Source organism: Vulpes vulpes, chromosome 15 (genome assembly GCF_048418805.1).
Source record: "Vulpes vulpes isolate BD-2025 chromosome 15, VulVul3, whole genome shotgun sequence".
NCBI lineage: Eukaryota > Metazoa > Chordata > Mammalia > Carnivora > Canidae > Vulpes > Vulpes vulpes.
In genome coordinates, this window is record NC_132794.1 from 51,574,376 (window position 1) to 51,597,473 (window position 23,098).

Below are 23,098 nucleotides of genomic sequence, written 5' to 3' on the forward strand. Positions count from 1 at the left end.
AATCCAGATTTCTTTCTTTTTTTAAAGATTTTATTTATTTATTTGAGAGAGAAGGAGCAGTAGGGAGGGGGCAGAGAGTCAGAGAGAGAGAAGCAGACTCCTCGCTGAGCAAGAAGCCCAATATGGGGCTCGATCCCAGGACCAGAGATCATGACCTGAGCCAAAGACAGACGCCTAACCGTCTGAGCCACCCAGGCACCCCCACAATTCCAGATTTCAAGTTATATTACAAAGCTGTAGTCATCAAAACAGTGTGGTACTGGCACAAAAATAGACACATAGGTCAACAGAACAGACTAGAAAGCCCAGAAACAAATTCACAATTATATGGTCAATTAATCTTCGATAGAGGCAAGAATATGCAATGGGAAAAAGATAATCTCTTCAACAAATGGTGTTGGAAATACTGGACCACTTTCTTAAAACCATACACAAAAATAAATTCAAAATGGATTAAGGACCTGAATGTGAGACCTGAAACTTTAAAAGTTCTTGAAGAGAGCACAGGTAGTAATTTCTCGGACATTAGCCATAACATCTTTCTAGATATGTCTCTTGAGGCATGGGAAATAAAAACAAAAATAAACTGTTGGGACTACATAAAAAAAAAAAAGTGCTTCTGCACAGCAAAGGAAACAATAAAACAAACAACCAAACAAACAAAAAAACTAAAAGACAGCGGGTACCTGAGTGCCTCATTTGATTAAACGTCTACCTTTGGCTTAGGTCATGATCCTAGGGTCCTGGGATTGAGTTCCACATTGGACTCCCTGCTCAGTGGGGAGTCTGCTTCTTCCTCTCCCTCTCCCCCTCCTCCTGCTCACACTGTCTCTCTCTCAAATATTTAAAAACAAACAAAAATAAAACAGAAGCCTAAAAGACAACCTACTGAAAGGGAGAAGATATTTGCAAGTGACATATCCAATAATATCCAATAAAGGGTTAATATCCAAAATATACAGAGAACTGACACAACTCAACACCAAAAAAAAAAAAAAAACCCCACAAATAATCCAATTTAAAAATGGGCATAAGACATGAACAGACATTTCTACAAAGAAGATATACAGATAGAATACATGAAACAATGCTCCGTATCACTCATCAGGGAAATGCAAATCAAAACCACCATGAGATATCACCTCACACCTGTCAGAATGACTAAAATAAAACACACACACACACACACACACACACACACACACACAAGAAGTAACAAGTGTTGGCAAGGATGTGGGGAAAAAGGAACCCCTGTGCACTTCTGGTGGGAATGCAAACTGATGTAGTCACTGTCGAAAGCAGTATGGAGGTTCCTCAAAAAACTAAAAATAAAACCACCCTATGATCCAGTAATCACACAACTCGGTGTTCACCCAAAGAATATGAAAACACTAATTTAAAAGGATATATGCATTATTGTAAATAGTATTTATAATAGCCAAATTATGGAAGCAGCCCATGTGTCCATCAATAGATGAATGGATAAAGTAGATGTGGTATATGTATGTAGTAGAATATTATTCAGCCATAAAAAAGAATAAAATCCTGCCATTTGCAACAACAGGGATGGAGCTAGAGAGTATAATGCTAAGCAACAGAAACCGGTCAGAGACAAATGCCATATGATTTCATTCAAATGTGGAATTTAAGAAACAAATTAACGAAGAAAAAAAAGGCAACCCAAAATACTCTTAAATATAGAGCACAAACTAATAGTTAGCAGAGAAGGGGTGGTGGGGGTGGGGTGGGATGGATGAAATAGGTGAAGGGGAGTAAGAGTACACTTATCTCAATGAGCACTAATATATGGAATTGTTGAATTACTATGTTGTATACCTGAAAATAATATAACACTGTATATTAAGTATACTGGAATTAAAATAAGTTTACAATTTTTTGTTAAGTTAAAAAGAAAAAAGAGTAATCCCCTGTGGGGAGGGGAGAACGAAGGTGGAAAGAGAATAGCAGGCAGTAGTCTTAATAATGTAGACAGGCATCCCCTCTAATACAGACCTCAGTACTGCTGTGCAGCAAATAGGCAATAAGCACCTATCACACCAACAGAAGAGGTTACGATCATGCTGTTGTCAAAGAACATTTAAAGAAGTGTAGGGAAGGAAAAATTCTCTCCCTGCCCTTCAAGATGGAAGAAGGGAGTAAGTCCTTCTTCCAGTTGGAGTAAGAATTAAATTTACACAAGACCGATTAAAAGGAGGAAACGCCTAAGTTTTATTATTATGTGCTCAGAGGCCCAGTAATGAAATCGAGACCAAATAAATAAATAAATAAACCAGGCAGAAAATTTTTATACAAAGAGACAATAAATCTGTGAGGAATTGACAAGATAAAAAAAAAAAGAGAGAGAGAGACGTTTGGGAGCTTTAATTAGTGAGGAATTCTAAGTGGAATTTGGGCTGAGGTAGTAGGTTAGTAAAAAAAAGTCACAAGGTTTGTTTCCACGGCTTTCTCCCCTTTCAAGTTCGTATCTCTGGTGATGAGGATGTCTTCTTAGTACAGAGAGGGTACCTTTCACATGGAGGTTTCTTTCTCGCTTTCGGGGACAGGGGAGAGTCAGTGCCCTTGTACCAGCCGTTCCCCAGGTAGCTTCAATTCAAAATAATCCGTATGCCATTGCGGGCCAGTCTGGCCGGCCTGCCCTTGGCCCCCGCAGGAGTACCGAATCCGAGCAGGACGTGCTGGTGTGCCACAGCTGGGTCAGACGGCCTGCGTTCCCTTCTTTTCTCTCTCCCAGGGATTTGAAATGCTCCGCTGTGCTTTTCCAGAGGAGGGCCGTGCCTGGACCTTCCCAACACGTAAGAACCCAGATCCAACGGAGGTACCAAGGCTGTATTTCTCAACTGCTCCAAGTCACCTTAGATGTTAACATGAGGGCAGCCCGGGTGGCCCAGTGGTTTAGCGCCGCCTGCAGCCCAGGGTGTGATCCTGGAGACCTGGATCGAGTCCCATGTCAGGCTCCCTGCATGGAGCCTGCTTCTCCCTCTGCCTGTGCCTCTGCCTCTCTCTCTATAAATAAAATGTTAAAAAAAAAAAGATATTAACATGAGAGCGCTCCAAAATATTGTGCCCGTAGGGACAGATGATGATTCTTCCAAAGCGCAGGCGGTGATGCTCGAGTCTGAGCGCCAGGGACAGGCGACTCTGCGGGGGACTCTAAATCACCCAGGTACATGGTTAAAGCCCTCCTGAAACTGGCGTAGGAGGCCTCCCGGATACCCGTAACTAAGGCTTTCCCATACGGGTCTGGAATGGGAAAACCGCTGGGTTTAGTCAAATCCGACACCGCCCCACCGGCAGTCGGAGCATCATCACGTAACTCCGCGATTGGCCCTTTCGGCCTCCGCTCCCCGGCTAGCAACGGAGGGTTGTCCCCGGCGCATGCGCGTCACCTGCTTCCGGCCGAGGAGCTGGTGTGGCGGCCCTTCCGGTCCGTGGGGAACTCCTTCCCCCAACTTTCCTCGGCTTGAGTGTGTGTGTGCGCAATGGCTCCGGACTCAGGTCCCCCTCCCGAAGAGCCGCTCTTGAAGGCGCTACCCTTAGACGCTAGGGACCGGGGCACCCAGCGCTGCCGCCTGGGCCCGGCCGCCCTCCGCGCCTTGGGCGCGCACCTGGGCTCGGCGGTGAAGATCTCTCTGCCCGACGGCGGCTCCTGTCTCTGCACCGCCTGGCTGCGGCGGGACGGAGCCGACGGCTTTGTGCAACTGGATCCGCAGTGTGCGAGCCCCGGGACGGCTGTGGGGGCCTCCGGGTTTCGGGGGAGCCTCAGCCTGAGCAGCCTCCGCCTAGTGCCCTGCCCGTCCCTGCGGCTCCTCACCGTGTGGCCGGTGTTGAGGGAGGGCGCGGACGCACCGGGTGCCTGGAACGCGGCCGCCGTGCTGGAGGCGGCGCAGGAGCTTCTGCGGAACCGACCGGTCTCCCGGGGCCACGTGGTGGCCGCTCCACCGGGGGCCCCCGGCCCGGTGGCCGCGCTGCACATCGTCCGCGGGGCGCCCAGCCCGGACCCGGCCGGCCTGGTCACCCCTCGCACCCGCATCAGCCTCAGCGAGGTGCCCCCGTCGGGAGCGGAGCCGCAGCCCGAGGTGCCCCTGGGGGGCCTCTCAGAGGCGGCCGACTCGCTCCGGGAGCTCCTCCGCCTCCCGCTCCGCTACCCCCGCACCTTGGCGGCCCTGGGGCTCGCGGTGCCTCGAGGGGTGCTCCTGGCGGGCCCCCCCGGAGTCGGCAAGACCCAGCTGGTGCGGGCGGTGGTCCGGGAAGCCGGTGCGGAGCTGCTGGCCGTGAGCGCCCCCGCGCTGCAGGGCGCGCGGCCCGGCGAGACGGAGGAGAACGTGAGGCGGGTATTCGAGCGCGCGCGGGAGCTGGCCAGCCGCGGACCCACGCTTCTCTTCCTGGACGAGGTGGACGCCCTGTGCCCCCGGCGGGGCGGCGCGCACCGAGCCCCCGAGAGCCGCGCGGTGGCCCAGGTGCTGACGCTGCTGGATGGCATCCGTGGGGACCGGGACGTGGTGGTCGTGGCATCCACCAACCGGCCGGACGCTCTAGACCCAGCGCTGCGCAGACCGGGGAGATTTGACCGAGAGGTAATTAGGGCCGGGCTGTGCGCCCTCAGGCCCTGGATGGAACCTCGGCCTCTCCTGGTCTTGGGTGGTGGCCTCCAGGCGTTTGCCACTTAGGCTTGGCAGTCAGTGAGGTTTCAGTGGGGCCGTTTGTAATGCAGAGAACACGTCCTCTGCCCTTAGGAGATCTGTGAGCCTTAATGAATACCATCGGTACCGTTAATTTTTAAGGGAACTAGGTCAGCTGTGCGTGTATTACATTCTCTTGGATTTGGAATGAGAATTAAAGTAGGATGGCCTCAAGAAAGAAGTGTATTGAAATAAAAAGGGAAAAGGCAGGGAAGAACTAAATCAAAACAGTCATTAATTCTGGATTTGTTCATTCCTTGTCAGGAGGCCAGCATCCTGTCCCACGAGTGAGAAATTACCCACAGTTGCTCCCTGAGTTGCCAGGAAGATTTGAGTATTCAAAGCTGTCCTCTATTTCCTGAGCTTTAGTCCCAAGTTGATTTTTTTTTTTTTTAAGATTTTATTTATTCATGAGACACAGAGAGCCAGAGACATAGGCAGAGGGTAAAGCAGGCTCCCCACAGGGAGCCTAATGAGGGACTTGATCCAAGGACCCCAGTTTCACCACCTGAGCCACCCAGATGCCCTTGATTCTTGATTAAATAGCTTGAATCGTGATTAATTTAAGTGATGCTTGAACTTTGTGTTAGGGTTCCGAAGAAAAGGATGATAGTTGCACACTTCTGATTAATCTCTGCAGAACTTGAGCACATTTATTTTTTGCACCATCTAGTACTTGTCTCTTGAATCAACTCCATAAGGCCAGGGACTTAGACTGGTTCACTGTTGCATCCCTGGCTCCCAGAACTTGATAGGTTCTAAAAAATAACAAAATATTGTTAATGATTATATGGAGGGCCCCCAGTTGACAATGGTTCGTCTTAATGGTTTTTCAACTTTACAATGGTGTGAAAACCATACACATTCAGTAGAAAATGTATTTAGAATTTTTAATTCTGGTCTTTTGCCAGGCTAGCCGTATGCAGTAAGATGCTCTCTTGTGATGCTGGGCAGCCAGGAGATCATGAGGGTAAACAACCAACACATTGACAACTATTTTATACTCATACATTTTCTTTTTCACTTTAGTACAGTATTCAATAAATTTTTTGAGATACTTAAAACTTTATTATAAAATAGGCTTTGTGCTAGTTGATTTTGCCCGACCATAGGCTAATGTAAATGCTCAGAATACATTTAAGTAAACTGAGCTGTGATACTCAGTAGGTTAGGTATGTTAAATGCTTTATCCACTTACTGTAATTCCAGCTTAACAGTGGATTTGTTGGGTTGTAACCCTATCTTAAGTTGAGGAAGCTCTGTACGTAATTTTCATTGTATAACTATCTGGCCAGTGTTACTCCTCTGGAGTTTAATATATTCAGAATCTATGGTATGCTTAAGAGTACATCGTTCCAATTCCAAATTTGTTCACTAAGTTTTCACATTTGAGAGAATAAAAATATTACATAATATTTTAAATTGGAAACTTTTAATTTTTCTTTTTTTACTTTGCGTATAGGTTGTCATTGGGACTCCCACACTTAAACAAAGAAAGGCAATATTCCAAGTGATTACCTCAAAGATGCCCATCTCCAGTCAAGTGGATTTGAGTCTCCTTGCCGAAATGACAGTTGGCTATGTCGGTGCAGACTTGACTGCACTTTGTAGAGAGGCTGCCCTGCATGCTCTCCTTCACAGTGAGAAGGTAGGAAGTATTGATATATGACCATGTATGTTGATCCCTTCATTAATATGGCATTAATTTGGGGATTAAACAAATGGTAAGTACATTTTCTTGCTACTTTTGATACCTTCCACAGCTATTTCTTACATATTTTTTCACATCTCCTCTCTCTGGGACTGGCATATGGGGGGACAGAGGGCTGAGTCTTCTAGGTCTATCAGGGCATGTTCCCCCATTCCCATAGTAACTCCCTAGTGCTGAAGCCCAGAACAGCCAGGAAAAAGACAGGATGGCTCCAGAAGAATCAAACATATATTTTTTTTAATTTTTAATTGGTTTATTTTGAAGCAGTTTCAGGCTTAAAATAGCAGAAATAGTATACTTTACCCGGAGTTTCCAAATGTAACATTTTACCAGTTTTGCTTTATCTTTCTGTCTTCATCTGTGTTTTTATATATATTTACATATAGATATCTCTCTCTTATGTATATATTTTGTGAAACATTTGAGAGTATACTGTAGTCATAATGGGCTTTTATCCTTCAAATCTTAAGTGTATATTTTCTAAAATCAAAGACTTTAATGACCATACAATTATCAAGATGAGGAAATTAATCCTGACACGATAACTTTTACCCAGTATCTATAGACCTTATCCAAATTTCATTATCTGTCCCATTAATTTCCTTTATAGCAGAAATTTAAAAAGGAAAAAAGAATAATAGTAATCCTAGATTACATATTGCATTTAGTTATGATGTCTTAGTATATTTTAATTTAGAACTATTCCTTAGTCTTTCTTTTATGCCTAACTTTTTAATTTTTTTTTTTAAGATTTTATTCATTTATTCATGACAGACACAGAGAGAGAGAGGCAGAGACATAGGCAGAGGGAGAAATAGGCTCCATGCAGGGAGCCCGATGTGGGATTTGATCCCGGGACTCCCTGAGCCAAAAGCAGACACTCAACCGCTGAGCCACCCAGGCATCCCTAATTTTTAATTTTTAAAAAAAAAATTTATTCATTTATTTGAGAGAGAGAGTGATAACATGAGTAGGGGGAGGAGCAGAGGGAAAGGGACAGACAGACTCTGCACTGAGCACAGAACCCAATGTGGGGCTCAGTCCTCTGACCCTTAGGATCATGACCTTAACTAAAACCGAGAGTTGGACACTTAAGTGACTGAGCCACCCAGGCGTGTGGCTAACTTTTTAAGACTACACGTCATTTATTCTGTAGACTATCCCTTAGTTTGGGTTTGACTGATGTTTCCTCATGATTTGATTCAGCTTTTGCATTTTTGGCAGGAGGATCACAGAAATACTGTTCTCATTGCATCCGGTTTTTTCCTTATTAATAAATAAATATTTTGTAGAGAAAGTAGTAACCTTTTCTAACCCAGGAGAAGATTGGACTCCTGGAATTTTTATTTAAATTTATCTTTGGTATTGAAATCTTTAATTCATGACTATTTTTTTTAAGATTTTATGTATTCATGAGAGAGAGAGAGAGAGAGAGAAGCAGAGACATAGGAAGAGGGAGAAGCAGGCTCCCTGGGAGGTACCTGATATGGGACCTGAACCTGGGACTCCGGGATCACGCCCTGAGCTGAAGGCAGACGCTCAACTGCTGAGCCACCCAGGCATCCCCATGACTACCTTTCTTAAAAATATTTAGGATGTTAGCTTAAATATAGTAATTTTCAGCACCATGGATTGGAAAAATCTCTTCACCATGTATATAATAAGTAATCCTTAATCCCTAAACACCTTCAGAAAAAAATTAATTTTAGCCCCCAGAGGATTCTGGGATGAAGTTTACAATCTCTGTTGTAACTATTATAACATTAAAATTGCCCTTTGATCTTATAATTTTTAAAAACCAGTTTTGAATTAACTTCAATTATAAGAGGACAATCCAAAATTTTGAAAACTTTTTACCTATGTAATTTACACCCTTGCTCATTTTCATTTATTTTTACATGTACGCTGAAGGTGGGAAAGGAGTTATGTGAACTTATAAATTCTCTTCTGGATTTAGAACCAAAACTGCTGTCAGATCCCTGGGTGGCTCAGCAGTTTAGCGCCTGCCTTCGGCCCAGGGCATGATCCTGGAGCCCCGGGATCAAGTCCCACATCAGGCTCCCAGCATGGAGCCAGCTTCTCCCTCTGCCTGTGTCTCTGCCTCTCTTTCTCTCTCTGTGTCTCTCATGAGTAAATAAATTTAAAAATATTTTTAAAAAAAGAACCAAAACTGCTTGAACATTTAATGATACTTCTCATGCGTGGAGGTGTGAGTATATGCCTTCTGAAGGGAGGATGAGAGTACCAGGGGCTGAAGGGAGATTTACACTTAGGATTCCCTCTGCTTTTGAAGTTCCAGGTTTGACCTTAAGCACCCTGGCTTAGGTGGACCAGCCAGCTGCTACTTCAGGAGCGGCCTGCCCAGGCATAGTTACCACAGGTGATGACTGAGTTCATAAACAACCAGGGGAAGTGGAAGGAAGAAAGGCAAAAAGGAAGAAGGGACAGGCATCTAGGAAGGTACTGGCTTCATCTTTTCCATCTTTACCCCTCAGGCAGCTGAGGAGCAGCTGCTGCTATCAGGGCAGACAGAGGATATGTTAAAGTTTGTGAAAAGGCTAAAAAACGTCAGCTTTTTGTGAAGTACTCCCACTGAAGGATTTAGAATTTAGTTTAATACATACATGTATATACACAGAGGGGAAAGAATTTTGTCTGTGTGAAAGGGTTATGACAGGTGAAATAATGTACATATAAGTGATCTTTGTTGATGTTGCTTAAAAATTAATTAGTATTCAGGTACCCAACATTTAATACTCCTAGCCAGTTAGAAAAAAAAGAAAAAGCTGTTTAAAAATGGTGTTCTTTGTGAGAAATTAAACCAGATGAATACATTATAAAGAAAGTAAAAATTGCCTGAAATCTACCCCCGCAGAGATTAAAATTTTTAGGAACATTGTTCAGAATAGCTCTATACATATATATACTCTTACATAATCTTCTATAAATGGGATAAAATAGTTTGTTGTTGAAAATGGAAATTTTTTGACAACTCTATGTTCAGAATTTGATATGAGGGCAAATCTCAAATATAATACAGGTATTACAAATACAAGCAGTTTTTAACAAATCTGCTTTACTAAAATGATAAAGGAAATTGCAAGAAAAATTCTCTAAAATATAATCTTAAAGCTGAACTTTCTTCTTTCTTTAAAAAGTTATTTATTTGAGAGAGAGAGAGAACATGCCACGGGGGGGGGGGGTGGATGGGGGACAGAGGGAGAGAGAATCTTAAGTAGGCTTCACACTGAGCTTGGAACCCAAGGTGGGTCTAGATCTCATGACCCGAGCTGAAACTAAGAACCCATGCTCCACCAACCGCACCCACTCAGGCACCCTGAACATGGCATTTCCAAACATAACATAAAACCTAATGGCCAAAAAGGAAAATATTTATTAATTTGACCATTTGGAGATGGCAGAACAATACATAAATAAAGACAAGACAGACAGACTGGGAAGAATTTATTTGAGACACAGGGTGTGCGGGAGGGAGAGAGAATCTCAAGGAGACTGCACTGCACATGCCCCTCTCTGGGCTATGACAGAAAGACCAATTACCTTGATACAGGAAGAACTCTCACAAATCAATGTGAAAAGACCAACAATCCAAGAGAAAATGGGTAATAAAATATGAACAGGTAGTAGACAGTAAGAGGATTACAAATAGCCAGTAAACATGAAAAATTCTCAACTTTACTTTCTTTAAAAATTAGTCTTTCGGGAGCGCCTGGGTAGTGCACCAACTCTTGGTGTCAGCTCAGGTCCTGATCTCAGGGTCATGAGATAGAGCCCACAGAGGGGCATGCTCAGTACAGAGTCTCCTTTAGATGCTCTTTGCCTCTCTCTCTGCCCTTCTGCACACTGTCTCTCAAATCAATCAGTCAATCAATCAATCAATCTTAGTATCTGTTGCTTAAGCAGGCAATAAATAAATCTTTTTTAAAAAATTAGTCTTAAAAAAAAAAAATTAGTCTTTTTCAGGTTTTAACTCTTTATTTTGAAATAATTAAAAAGTTTAGGGAAAGTTGCAAAATAGAGCACTCCCAATAAACCCTCCATCCAAATTCATCAATTTTTAACATTTTGTCAAATTAGCTTTATAATTCTCCTTTTCACTCCTCTGCCTGTAAATGTATATGTGCATACATATTACCTACTTTTTCTGAATCATTTGAGGATGAGTTGCATACATCATAACCCATTCATTATCCATTTCCTAAGAAAATGTATGTCCCCACATGTGACCACAGTATGGTTATGTGTAATCATATTTAGGAAATTTAATACGGATACAGAACATCAGATCTACAGCCCATACTTTGATTTTTGGTGGTTGTCTTGATCTTTTTAGCATTTTTTTCCCCTTTAGTACAGGATCTAGTTCAGGATAACATATTGCATTTAGTTTTTAGTTTCTTTTAATCTGTAATACTCCCGTAGCTTTTTTTTTTTTTTAAGAGGGAGATAAAATGTTGCGGGGGGGTGGGGGGGTGGGGGTGGCGGTTGTGCAGAGGGAGAGAAAGAGACTCCACACCCAGCATAGAGCCCCACACAGGGTTTGATCTCATGACCTGAGCTGAAACACAGGAAGTGGTTGACATCCTCTAGGGATGAATAGTGGAGAAAGCTGGGGGAGGAGACATTTAATTTTTTTGTATTGTGTATGTAAATTTTATAATGATAACAATAGATTTATAAATTCAGAAGAACATTTAAAAAAAGAAAGAATTGTGCTCCTGTACTATAAAACAGGCCCATGTAGTTTTTGGTCTGATTTTGCTTTTGGGGATTTATTTCTTTAGAACAAGGACAACCCAGCTATTGATGAAACAGACTTCTTTGAAGCTTTTAAAAAGATTCAACCCTCATCATTTCGAAGTGTCATTGGACTGATGGATATCAAACCTGTTGACTGGGAGCAGATTGGTGGCCTTGAAGATGTAAAACTGAAGTTAAAACAGGTGATACAGAATTTGCTTATGCCACTAGAATAGTAGGGTTTAAGTGTAACAGTTTTATGATGAAGACAAAGGGCTTAGACTATCTTGCTGACATTGGTAATGCCATCCTGATATCACAATCCAGGGGGCCTTTTTTCAGTCCTTGTTTAACTGGCCTTCTAGAGACATCAAATACCATTTTTCATAATTTCCTACTTCACCCTTCTTTTATTTTTCCTTTAAAGACTTTATGATAGAGAATGGAGTCAGCAAATGTTTTCTGTAGAAGGCCAGATAGTAAATATTTTAGGCTTTGTGAGCCATCCAATCTCTTTTGCAATCACTCAACTCTGTTTTCATGGCATGAAAGCCGCCATAGATAATATGTAATTAGTACTTGTATTCTGGTGGAATTTTATTTATAGATACTGAAATCATGTAATTTTCACATGTCACAAATATTCTTTTGATTTTTTTTTTCCCGAGTATTTAAAAGTGTAAGAATGATTCTTAGTTTGTGGGTGGTAAAATAGATTTTTAGGTTGTAGGCCTGAGTTTGCCCTGAAAAACTGGTAAAAGCACAAAATTATAAAACAGTATGGTCTGGGTGGCCACTGGTTCTCACTGTGGCTGTGAGGGACATAGCTCTCCAAATGCTCTCATTTGCATTTCATTTTTAGAAATTAATTTTGTTAATTTACCTTCAGGTAATTCTGCCATAAGCAACTAGGTTTCTCAAACCACACAAACAAAAGACTGATTTATAAGTATCACTGTAACTTACTCATCTTAGCTAGAAGTTACTCTGCTGTGAAACGTAGATTCCTTGTGTCTATAGATCAGTACATTTATAATATTCCCTAATTTTTTATATGCACTGTTGCATTTTTTTAAAAATACTTATTTACTTGAGAGAGAGAGCACAAGCAGAGGGGCAAGGGGCAAGGGGCAGAGGGTGAGGCAGACTCTCCACTAAGCAGGGAGCTGGATGAGGGGCTCAACCCCAGAGCCCTAAGATCATGACTGATCTTCACAAAGTACTTAAGAGATTAGCCACAACTTCCTGTTGTAAACACTGTTTCTGTAGCTTTCAGCTGTCAAGCTTTCCTGACTTTCAGAACACTCCTTTCCCGTACCTTAAATGTTAGTGCTCCAAGTTTCTGGGAGGCCTCCTGGAAGAAACTCATTCCATGAGTTCATGATTTTGATATCCAGGTCTTCAACTGTCCCTGAAAACTATTAACTTGAAAAATCTTTATATCCAGCAAAGATGGATTTTTGTTTGTGGTGGTGGTGTTGTTGTTTTAAAGATTCTATCCATTCATTCATGAGAGGCAGAGACATAGGCAGAAGGAGAAGCAGGCTCCCTGTGGGGAGCCTGGTGTGGAATTCTCTCCTAGGATGCCTGGTCATGACCTGAGCCAAAGACAGACACTTAACCACTGAACCACCCAGGTGCCCCAGTAGTTCTTTTGATTATTAGAATTGCTTAGCTGCCTGCCTACCAGGTAACTTATAGGGATCTCAAAGAAATTCAAAGCTCAGCTATTCAGCCCCTTCACACCTGAGTTCCACACCTCTGTGAATATAGCCAGCCGCCCGTGTCCTAATCAGAAGCCTGGCTCAGTCACTTGAGCATCTGATTCTTGGTTTCAGCTCAAGTCATGATCTCACGTTCATGGGATTGAGCCTCATGTTGGGCTCCATGCTCAGTGCAGGTTCTTTTTCCCTCTTTCCTCACTTCCTCCCCCTCCAGGCCCTCCCTATTCATGCATGCTCTCTCTCTCTCTCTAAAATAAATAAATAAAATCTTAAAAAAAGAGAGAGAGAGAGAGAGAGAGAGAAAGAAAGAAACCCTTCTAAATGCATGGGTCATGCCATATGTGCATGTAATTTCTCTGGATTTAGAACATAATCCCTACAAAAAAAAAGTACATAATCCCTGCATAAAAGAGAGTTACATTTTATGTTCAAATCCATCCTTTCAACACCATTGCCACTGCCTATGACACATCCAGCTTTATTATTTTTGCAGTCTGAGTCATTGTGAGAGAATTTAACTGGTCTTCCTGCCTCTAGTTTTATTTCTTTCCAGTCCATTCTCTATACTGCTTCCTCAGTGTTCACTAAAACTTTCAAGGTGCAGCACCATCTGACTCCTCTTTCCACTTCAACTCTATTGCTCCTTGCTTCTCCTGTTCTCCCCTTTGTTCCTGCTGACTGGTGAGATGAATTAAGAGTTTTTGTCTCTGTGCATACTATTCCTTCTCTGTGGAAGCCCTTTGCTGACCTCATTGTTAGTTTATAAGCCAGTCCCTCCAACTAAAATCTGAGTTCCCTTGGTAAGGACTTTTTTGTAGTTTTGTGGGTGAGGGTTTATACCTAATCAATCTACACTGCCTGGGGCAGTCTCAGTTCTGCTGCCTCACTAGAAATAAGACCTGGGCAAGTTACTTAACTTTTGTAAGCCTGAGCTTCTGCATCTGTAAAATTATGATGATAAAAATCACCTACCTCAGAGATAAAGGGGACTTGTTTACTATTTAGTTTAACATTTGTGGAGTGCCTACTTTGTGAAGGTGTCGTTCTAGGTTTGGCTATTTAGAGGTGAGCCGTATTTACATTCTAGCAAGAGCAGAATGACAAACCCAACATGGAAAAATAATAATTTCAGATAATGAATGAGCAAGTGCTCCCAAAGTAAAAGATGGACAGTAGCATAGAATGTCTGGGGTGGGGTAGGGGTTCTGCTTTAACTAGAGTGATTAAAGAAGACCTCTTCAAGGAAATGACATATGAGCTGAGATGGAATGATGAGGGATGGCCACACAGGGATCTTGAAGGAGTGTTCTGGCAGAAAGAGAAAAGCAGTAAAGGCCCCGAGATGGGAACATACTGGAGTGTTTGGGAAATAGGCTGTATAAAGCTTTGTAATCACTGGTAGGAAGGAGTTCAGATTTGGATTTTATTCTAATTCTGATGGGAAGTCATTCTTGAAGGATTTGAAGCAGGAAATGATGTGACCTGACTTAAGTTATAAGATCATTGATGGCTGTGTGGAGAATGGACTGCATTTCCAGCTCATAATAGGTACCAGAGAATTGTTGAGTGAAGAAATGAATTTACTGAATTATTTGATGTTTTATTATTATACTAAAATAATTATCTCTTATTGTATACCATCCCTTTTTGTGTACTTACAGAGTATCGAGTGGCCTCTTAAATTCCCTCGGGAATTTGTTAGGATGGGCCTTACACAACCAAAGGGAGTTCTCCTGTATGGTCCCCCCGGATGTGCTAAAACCACCCTGGTGAGGGCCCTGGCCACAAGCTGTCATTGCTCTTTTGTTTCAGTGAGTGGTGCTGATCTCTTTTCTCCTTTTGTTGGAGATTCTGAAAAAGTCTTATCTCAGGTTTGTTCATTTATTTTCTCCCAAGTACATAAGTGTCCTTTTGAATTTTCATGGAATGCCTTAAAAATAAACTTATTATTAAAAGTATTAGTGGCCTTTTTTCTAATTAGAAAAGTTATATTCGTTTATAGAAAATTTAGAAATTTCACTTCATCACTTTTATGGAGTTTTAAAACTCCATAATATTAACTATCTTTTGAAAACATAATTTTTAATCTGTACATAATACTGTATGGTTTTCTATTCTATTTATTTATTCCCTAGTTCTTAGACTTTTAGCACCTTTCTCTGTTTACAGTTTAAAAATTATAATAGTAATGCAGAAAGCATATATTCACTAGAATACCATATAACATATGGCTTTTCAATAATTTTATTTTCCTAACAAAAGGTATTTCGACAAGCAAGAGCAAATACTCCCGCAATTGTATTTTTGGATGAGATTGATTCAATCTTGGGCTCCCGATCCATCAGCAAAACAGAATGTAATGTTCAAGAGCGTGTTCTTTCTGTTCTCCTGAATGAATTAGATGGGGTAGGACTGAAGACTACAGAAAGAAGAGGAAGTAAATCAGATCAACAGGGTAAATACAAGGAGCTGAAAATAAATGAAGAGGTATTTATTAGCCAGAATATACCAAAAACCCAGGCCAACATTAAGTACAATGCATATACACTAGCTTTTCCTATGCTGGATTCATCTCATAGAAGGAATTATATAATTTTGGTTTGACTCTTGGAATTTTCATAGAGCTGCTAAAAATTGGCTAGGAAAGAGGTAAATTTTATATTTGTAATAAGTTATCTTAAATACATATGAACCTGAATTTTATTTTTCCTAAGGTTTAGAAATATGACTTTACATATTGCTAATGGGAAAGGGAGTTTATTCTTATTTTTATATCATGAAGAGCCAGTGTTTATCCCTTTTTTAAAAATTTAAACTCAATTAATTAACATATATTATTAGTTTCAGAAGTAGAGGTCAGTGATTTATCAGTGTTCATCCCTTTCTAAAAATTTTTATATGAAACAAAACAAAATATTGTTATTACCAACGATTTTAGTATTCAAACTTCCAGTTTTCTTGAGGAATGGGTTTCTTTGGTTATAATGAAATTAAAATAACCTTTGGAAGTCCCTTCCTCCCTTTCTGAGTCTCTTCCTTAATAGTGTTTGATATAGTTAGATTATCCAACAGATCATTTTTCTTTTGTTCTCTCCCATTTGAAAAATCATTCCATGGAAGGAGAGTCTTACACATTAGGAACACGTGAGACTAGAATTTGAAGGGATGCATGAGGTTTTTTCTTTTCTTTTCTTTTCTCTTCTTTTCTTTTCTTTTCTTTTCTCTTCTTTTCTCTTTTTTTTCTTTCATGAGAGACAGAGAGAGAGAGAGAGAGAGGCAGAGACACAAGGCAGAGGGAGAAGCAGGCTCCATGCAAGGAGCCTGACGTGGGACTTGATCCGGGTCTCCAGGATCAGGCTCTGGGCTGAAGGCGACACTAAACCACTGAACCACCTGGGCTGCCCCGCATGCGGTTTTCTAATCAAATTTTCTCATAATGCAGGAATTCCTTCTACAGTATCTGACAGGTGTTGACTCAGCCTCTGCTAAAATACTTGCAGATATAGGGAACTCACTACTTTGAGAGATCAGATTACTGGAGGAACTACTCTGATTATTCATATTCAGTTCAATTAAAAATTTTTTTAATTCCAGTGTAGTTAACATATAGCATTATATTAGTTTCAGGTATACAATATAGTAATTCCATATATTACTCATTGCTCGTTGAGATAAGTGTATTCTTTAATCCCCATCACCTATTTCACCCATTCTTTCCCTCCTCCCCATTTTTCTCTATAGTTAAGAGTCTGTTTTTGGTTTGTCTCTTAAATTCCACATATGTGTATTTGTATATTCCAAATATGGTATTTGTTTTTCTCTGACTGGCTTATTTCACTTAGCATTATATTCTCTAGAGCCATGGCCGGACTTAATTATTTTTTATGGCTGCATAATATTCATGTGTGTACACACCACATTTTTCTTTACCCATTCATCTATTGATGGATACTTGGGCTGCTTCCATAATTTGGCTATTGTAAATAATGCTACAGTAAATCTAGGGATGCATTTATCCCTTCAAATTAGTATTTTCATATTCTTTGGGTAAATACCTCATAGTGTGATTACTGAATCATAGGGTTGTTCTGTTTTTAATTTTTTAAGGAAACTCAATACTGTTTCTCACAGTGGCTGCAACAGTTTGCCTTTCTACCAGCAGTGCACAAGAGTTCCTTTTCTCTACAGTCTCACCAACTCTTGTTCCTTGTGTTTTTTATTTTAGCCATTGTGACAGGTGTGAAGTGATATTTCATTGTGGTTTTGATTAAATTGGATTATTTGTGTGTTTTGGGTTATATAAGTTCTTTATATATTTTGGATCCTAATCCTTTATTGGATATGTCATTTGTAAATATCTTCTTCCAATCAATAGATTTTCTTTTAGTTTTGTTGATTATTTCCTTTGCTGTGCAGAAGGTTTTAATTTTGACATAGTCTCCCAATAGTTTATTTTTGCTTTTGTTTCTGTTGCGTAAGGAGGCAAGAAAAGATATTGTTATGGCTGATGTCCGAGAAATCACTACCTGCTCTCTTCAAGGATTTTTATGATTTCAGGTCTCACAGTTAGATCCTTAATCCATTTTGAGGTTTTTTTGTATATGGTCAAGAAACTGATCCAGTTTCAGGGTGCCTGGGTGGCTCAGTCAGCTTGTCCAACTCTTGATTTTGGCTCAGGTCATGGTCTCTGGGTCATGAGATTGAACCTGAATTGGGCTCCACACTCTGGGGAGTCTGCTTATGATTCTTTCCTTCTCCCCCTGCCCCTCCCCTGCCTGTATGCTCTCTCTTTCTCTCTCTCAAATAAGTAAACCTTAAAAAGAAAGGAGGTCCAATTTCATTCTTTTCCATGTTGTTATCCAGTTTTCCCAGCACCATTTGTTGAAGAGACTTTTTCCCATTGCACATCCTTGCCTCCTTTGTCAAAGATTTGTTCGTCATATAATCATGGGCTTATTTCTGGGCTTTCTGTTCTGTTCTGTTGGTCTATGTGTCTGTTTTTGTGCCAGTCCCACGCTGTTTTGATGATTACAGCTTTGTCATATAAACTTGAAATCTGGAATTGTGATGCCTCCAGCTTTGTTTTTCTTTTTCAGGTTGCTTTGGCTATTCAGGGTCTTTTATGGTTCCACACAGATTTTAGGATTGTATGTTCTAGTTCTGTGAAAAATACTATTGGTATTTTTATATAGATTGTGTTAAATCTGTAGCTTGCTTTGGGTAGTTTGAACATGTTAACAATATTTGTTCTTCAAATCCATGAGCTTGGACTATCTTTCCATTTATTTGGGTCATCTTTAGTTTCTTTCATCAGTGTTTATAGTTTACAGAGTACAGGTCTTTCATCTCCTTGGTTAAGTTTATTCCTAGGTATTTTATTATTTTTGGTGCAGTTGTAAATGGGATTGTTTTCTTAATTTATCTTTCTGCTGTTTCATTATTCATGTGTAGAAAAGCAACAGATTCTTGTACATTGATTTTGTATCCTGTGACCTTACTGAATTCATTTATCAATTCTACTACTTTTTGGTGGACTCGTTCAGGTTTTCTTAATATAGTATCATCTCACCTGCAATAGTGAAAGTTTGGCTTTTTTCTTGACGTTTTGGATGCCTCTAGTGCTTTTTGTTGTCTGATTGCTGTGGCTAGGACTTCTAGTACTGTGTTGAATAAAAGTGGTGAGGGTGGACATTGTTGTCTTATTCCTGGCCTAGGGTGAAAGCTCCAGTTTTTTACCATTGAGTATGATATTCGCTGTGGGTTTTTATATATGGTTTCTATTATGTTGAAGTATATGGCCTCTCAGCCTACTTTGTTGAGGGTTTTTATCATGAATAAATGTTGTACTTTGTCAGATGCTTTTTCTGCATCTATTGAAATGGTCACATGGTTTTGTCCTTTCTCTTACTGATATATCATGTTGATTGATCTGTAAATATTGAACCACCCTTGCATACCACGAATGAACCCTTTTTGATCGTAGCGAATGATTATTTTATTGTATTGTTGCATTTGATTTGCTAGTACTTTGTTGAGTATTTTTGGCATCTATATTCATCAGAGATATTGGCTCTTCTCTTTTTTCACCATGTCTTTATCTGGTTTTGGTATAAAGTAGTGCTGGCCTCATAGAATGAATTTGGAAGTTTTCCTTCCACTTCTATTTTTTTGAATAGTTTGAGAATAGGTATTAACTCTTCTTTAAATATTTGGTAGAATTCACCTAGAAGCCATCCTGAACTTCTGTTTGTTGAGAGTTCAATAGACAATTTTGAATGCTTAGCAAGCATGTAAAAGGCCTTGCCCTGGCTGCTTTTCTGTATTTCTTATCTTCATCTAGGATTTACACATCTGCAGCTTATGTTGTATATTTCTGCCTCTAGAAAGAATAAATAAATAAAAAGTAAATCTCTCTCATCCAAGATATTAGAGCCAGTGTGATTCATAGCCATACATCTCCATCTCCAAAGTCACATGTTTTGTTCTTTCAGGTCATCCACTTAGGTTATAATCATTCACTGGGGCTCAGGTGTGTTCAATAGGTATTCTCTGCTGTGGTATAAGGCTTTCCTTTGGTTCTTACATGGAGAGATGTCCCTCAGGATTAGCTAGTCCCTTCACCACACAAAGTAGTTCTTTGACTAATAATTTGTTTTAGCATACCTTGATATCAAAAAACAGCAGCAACCTGTTTTTTCTCTGGTGCTGAGCAGCCCGGGTGGCTCAGCGGTTTAGCACCTGCCTTCAGCCCAGGGCCTGATCCTGAAGACCTGGGATCAAGTCCCACCGTCAGGCTCCCTGCATGGAGCCTGCTTCTCCCTCTGCCTGTGTCTCTGCCTCTTTTTTTCTCTCTCTCCTGAATAAATAAATAAAATCTTAAAAAAAAAAAAAGATGGTCTTAAAGAAAAAAAAAAAAAAGATAGGAGGTATAAGTATTCTGGTCCTAAGAAAAGGATATACTCATTTAAAAATAACTGAACATTCTGGTTTATAATTTCTTAAAAATTTAATAATTGACAGTTTACTGAAATTACTTTATGTTGTGTGTTTTCTCTCAGAGTTTCAAGAAGTTTTTAACAGAAATGTCATGATTGTTGCTGCAACAAATAGACCTGATGTATTAGATGATGCCTTGTTACGACCTGGAAGATTGGATAAGATTATTTATATTCCACCTCCAGATGAAAAGGTAATCATTGCACATGTTTAGTGTATGTGAGGATTTTTAACACATCAATGTCTGAGCTCTAAGGAGCCTAGCAGAATTGAATCCCAAACTGGATATATACGTACATGGTATATGACTTACACTGGGTTCTCATTCTTCTTTGCCTGGTAGCCCTTCATAAAATCATAATTTTGATCTGCTTTTGCTGGATACTCTAGGCCTATTTTCAGAGAAACATAAGCCTAAAAATAATTACCTTTTTCATCGCTGAGGCAGACTCAAAATACTGAGCTTGTTACATCTACTTAAACATTATTTTACAACTAGAATGGAGGAATCTTAAAGTATTAAAAGCAGTTGGAGATTATTTGTATCAGTATTCTTATTTTATAGTGGGAAAGTTTGAAATTAGAGAGATTACACAGTTTCCATAGTCAGAGAATCAGTAAATCTTTGCCCTTTTAACATCCACAGCCACAAGCAAGGAATGGTTAGTCAACAAATTTTTTCCATCCTTCCTAAATGGAAAAAAAAAAAAAAAAAAATTAAATGTCTATTTTTAAGTTGTATCCAGATAATTCATGTTTTTGCTTCTTAAACCATGTCTGATAATACTATTTATACCCAAAATGAGGGCTCATGTGTCTCTTAAATGTACCTATAGTTGGCTATTTTAAAAATTATTATAAAAGTATTAAAAGTTTATCATGTCATTATTTTTACCATTATCATATGAACAATTGATGAGTTACTCTTCTTACCTCTTCAGAAGTGATTATTATTATTTATTAAATAAATATATACACAGCTGTAGTATGACAGGAAACATTAAAATGTTTTAATACAGCTTTGTGTCAAACATAAATGTTATAATAAGATTATAAACATTTAAAAATTTTTTTTCAGGGCAGGCTTTCTATTTTGAAAGTCTGTACAAAAAATATGCCAATGGGGCCTGATGTTTCCTTAGAAAACCTAGCAGCAGCAACCTGTTTTTTCTCTGGTGCTGATCTTGGAAATCTTTGCAAAGAAGTAAGTTAATTAGCGAAGGAACATATGGTTGACAACATTTCTTCATTTATTCAGATCTTCTCTACCCTTCCCTATCCTTCCCTACCCTTCCCTACCCTTTCCTACCATACCCTACCCTACTCGAGCTTACAGGTTCATGGCAGGTTGCAAAGAGGGAAATTATAATACTGAATTGACAATTGATAATATGTAGTGAATCAGGAAGTTTAGGGTATTACGGGAGCACTTGTGAAGGACACTGACCCAGACTTGTGGGCGACTGAAGTAAGAGAGAACATGACATTGAAGAGCTGGATAATGGCCAGATCACACAGGTCTTTATAAGCCACTTTAAGGGATTTAGACTTTGAAAGCAAAAGAAGCTAGGTGTTTCCCTTTCCACAAACTTTTATTATATATTATATTTTATTATAGGTACTCTTCAGATAGGGGTGCCTGGTTGGCTCAGTCGGTTAAGTGTCTGCCTTTGGCTCAGGTCTCAGGGGATCAAGGGGGAGCCTGCTTCTCCCTCTCTTTCTGCCCCTGACTGTGTTCTCTCTCTCTCAAATAAAATCTTTAAAAAAATGTACTATTCAGAAAAATGCACAGATCATAAGGATATAGTTCATTGAATTAACATAAAATGAACACTTTTATAACTATCAGGAAAGGGATTATTATCAACACCCCAGAAGCTTCTCTTGGGGCTTTCCCAATCTCCCTCCCAAAAGGGAACCACTCTCCTGACTTCCAACACTGGAGATTAGTTTTGCTTGCTTTGGAACTTTATATAAATAGGACTGTACAGTATATTTTTATATCTGCTTCTTTAACTCAGGATTATGTTTTGAACTTCATCTGTGGTTTTGCCTATAGCGGTAGTTTGTGCATTTCTATCACTTTGTAATATTCTAGGTTATGAATATACTGCATTTATTCATTTTTTTGAACATTTGGGTTACTATTTTTTGTTACAAATTATTCTGCTGTGAATAATCTTGTTATGTCTGTTAGTACATGTATAGATAAGTCTATTTTATATATGTATATACCTACCAAGAGAATTGCTGGGTCACAGAGTAGGTGTTTGATCTTTTCCTTTAGGATCAGTGCTCTGTTCTGTTTAAAAACTCCTATTCTGAAGTCAGAAAGATAGTTTCTCATCTTTAAATATATATATGGACTCATAGTGTACGTATTATGCTGCAACTAGCTTTTTCTTTTTTCCCATTTAAGAAGAGATGATGGTCTATTAAGATAACTTTTAATCGCCTTATTTAACTTTTTAGTGTTTTCAGTGTCATGAATATTGGAATTCTAAGAAGTGGGACAGAGGGTTTTACCCCAGATTTTAAAGTATTACCACAAATTGTTCAAAAAAAAAAAAAAAAGCACATTCATTATTTCCTCCTGTTTGTGTTTTATAGGCTGCCTTGCTGGCTCTGCAAGAAAATGGATTAGAAGCAACCACAGTGAAACAAGAGCACTTTCTAAAATCACTTAAGACTGTAAAACCATCCTTAAGTCCTGAGGACTTGACTTTGTACGAAAACTTATTTCAGAAACAAGGATTTTCTAACTTAGAAGATATTTAAAAATTAATGTTACATCTCTGCTCACAGATTAATTGAACTGTTAAATTGCCCTATAGTTTTTGCAATTTTGCACTTTTAGAGTTTGTGTGTTATTTCCTGTAAATAAAAGAATTTGTACCAGATAAGCTAAAGCTAAAGCTATCTTATTTCTAAAAATATATATTAAATATATATTATATATTAAAATACCATAATTTAGGAACAAAATATATGGGTTTTTTTTTTTAAGATTTTTTATTTATTTGATCAAATATGTTTTCTGGCCCTCTGTCCCTCTCCACGCTCTTTGGAACCCCCATTTTACGTAGATTTTTCCTTATGAGACTATCATTTATTTCCTTTAACCTTTCCTCATGGTCTTTTAATTGGTTTTCCTCTTTTTTTCCTCAGCTTCCTCTTTTTATTTATTTATTTATTTATTTATTTAT

General features: G+C 39.6%; 1 protein-coding gene across 2 annotated transcripts; it reads left to right on the top strand.

The window, feature by feature from the left end:
- The first annotated feature begins 3,433 nt into the window (after positions 1–3,433).
- On the top strand, positions 3,434–22,795 carry AFG2B (AFG2 AAA ATPase homolog B). 2 transcript variants are annotated; one of them, XR_011997368.1, is made up of 8 exons: positions 3,434–4,595; positions 6,163–6,348; positions 11,217–11,375; positions 14,558–14,767; positions 15,159–15,383; positions 19,955–20,085; positions 20,971–21,096; positions 22,503–22,795. XR_011997368.1 is itself a non-coding variant. In XM_025998643.2 (8 exons), exons 1-8 carry the CDS (start codon positions 3,501–3,503, stop codon positions 22,668–22,670), a joined length of 2,268 nt encoding a protein of 755 aa, XP_025854428.1. In that variant the 5' UTR covers positions 3,435–3,500; the 3' UTR covers positions 22,671–22,795. The 2 variants fall into 2 exon arrangements, 1 of the variants encoding a protein (XP_025854428.1); XM_025998643.2 differs by having other exon boundaries at positions 3,435–4,595; positions 15,159–15,351.
- Positions 22,796–23,098: the final 303 nt, after the last annotated feature.

Excerpts from the sequence above, each read along its gene's own strand:
- AFG2B (XM_025998643.2), top strand. The coding sequence starts at position 3,501 with ATGGCTCCGGACTCAGGTCCCCCTCCCGAAGAGCCGCTCTTGAAGGCG. Across the intron at positions 20,086-20,970 it reads TTCCACCTCCAGATGAAAAG|GGCAGGCTTTCTATTTTGAA; the intron begins GTAATCATTGCA and ends ATTTTTTTTCAG. Across the intron at positions 21,097-22,502 it reads TTGGAAATCTTTGCAAAGAA|GCTGCCTTGCTGGCTCTGCA; the intron begins GTAAGTTAATTA and ends TGTGTTTTATAG.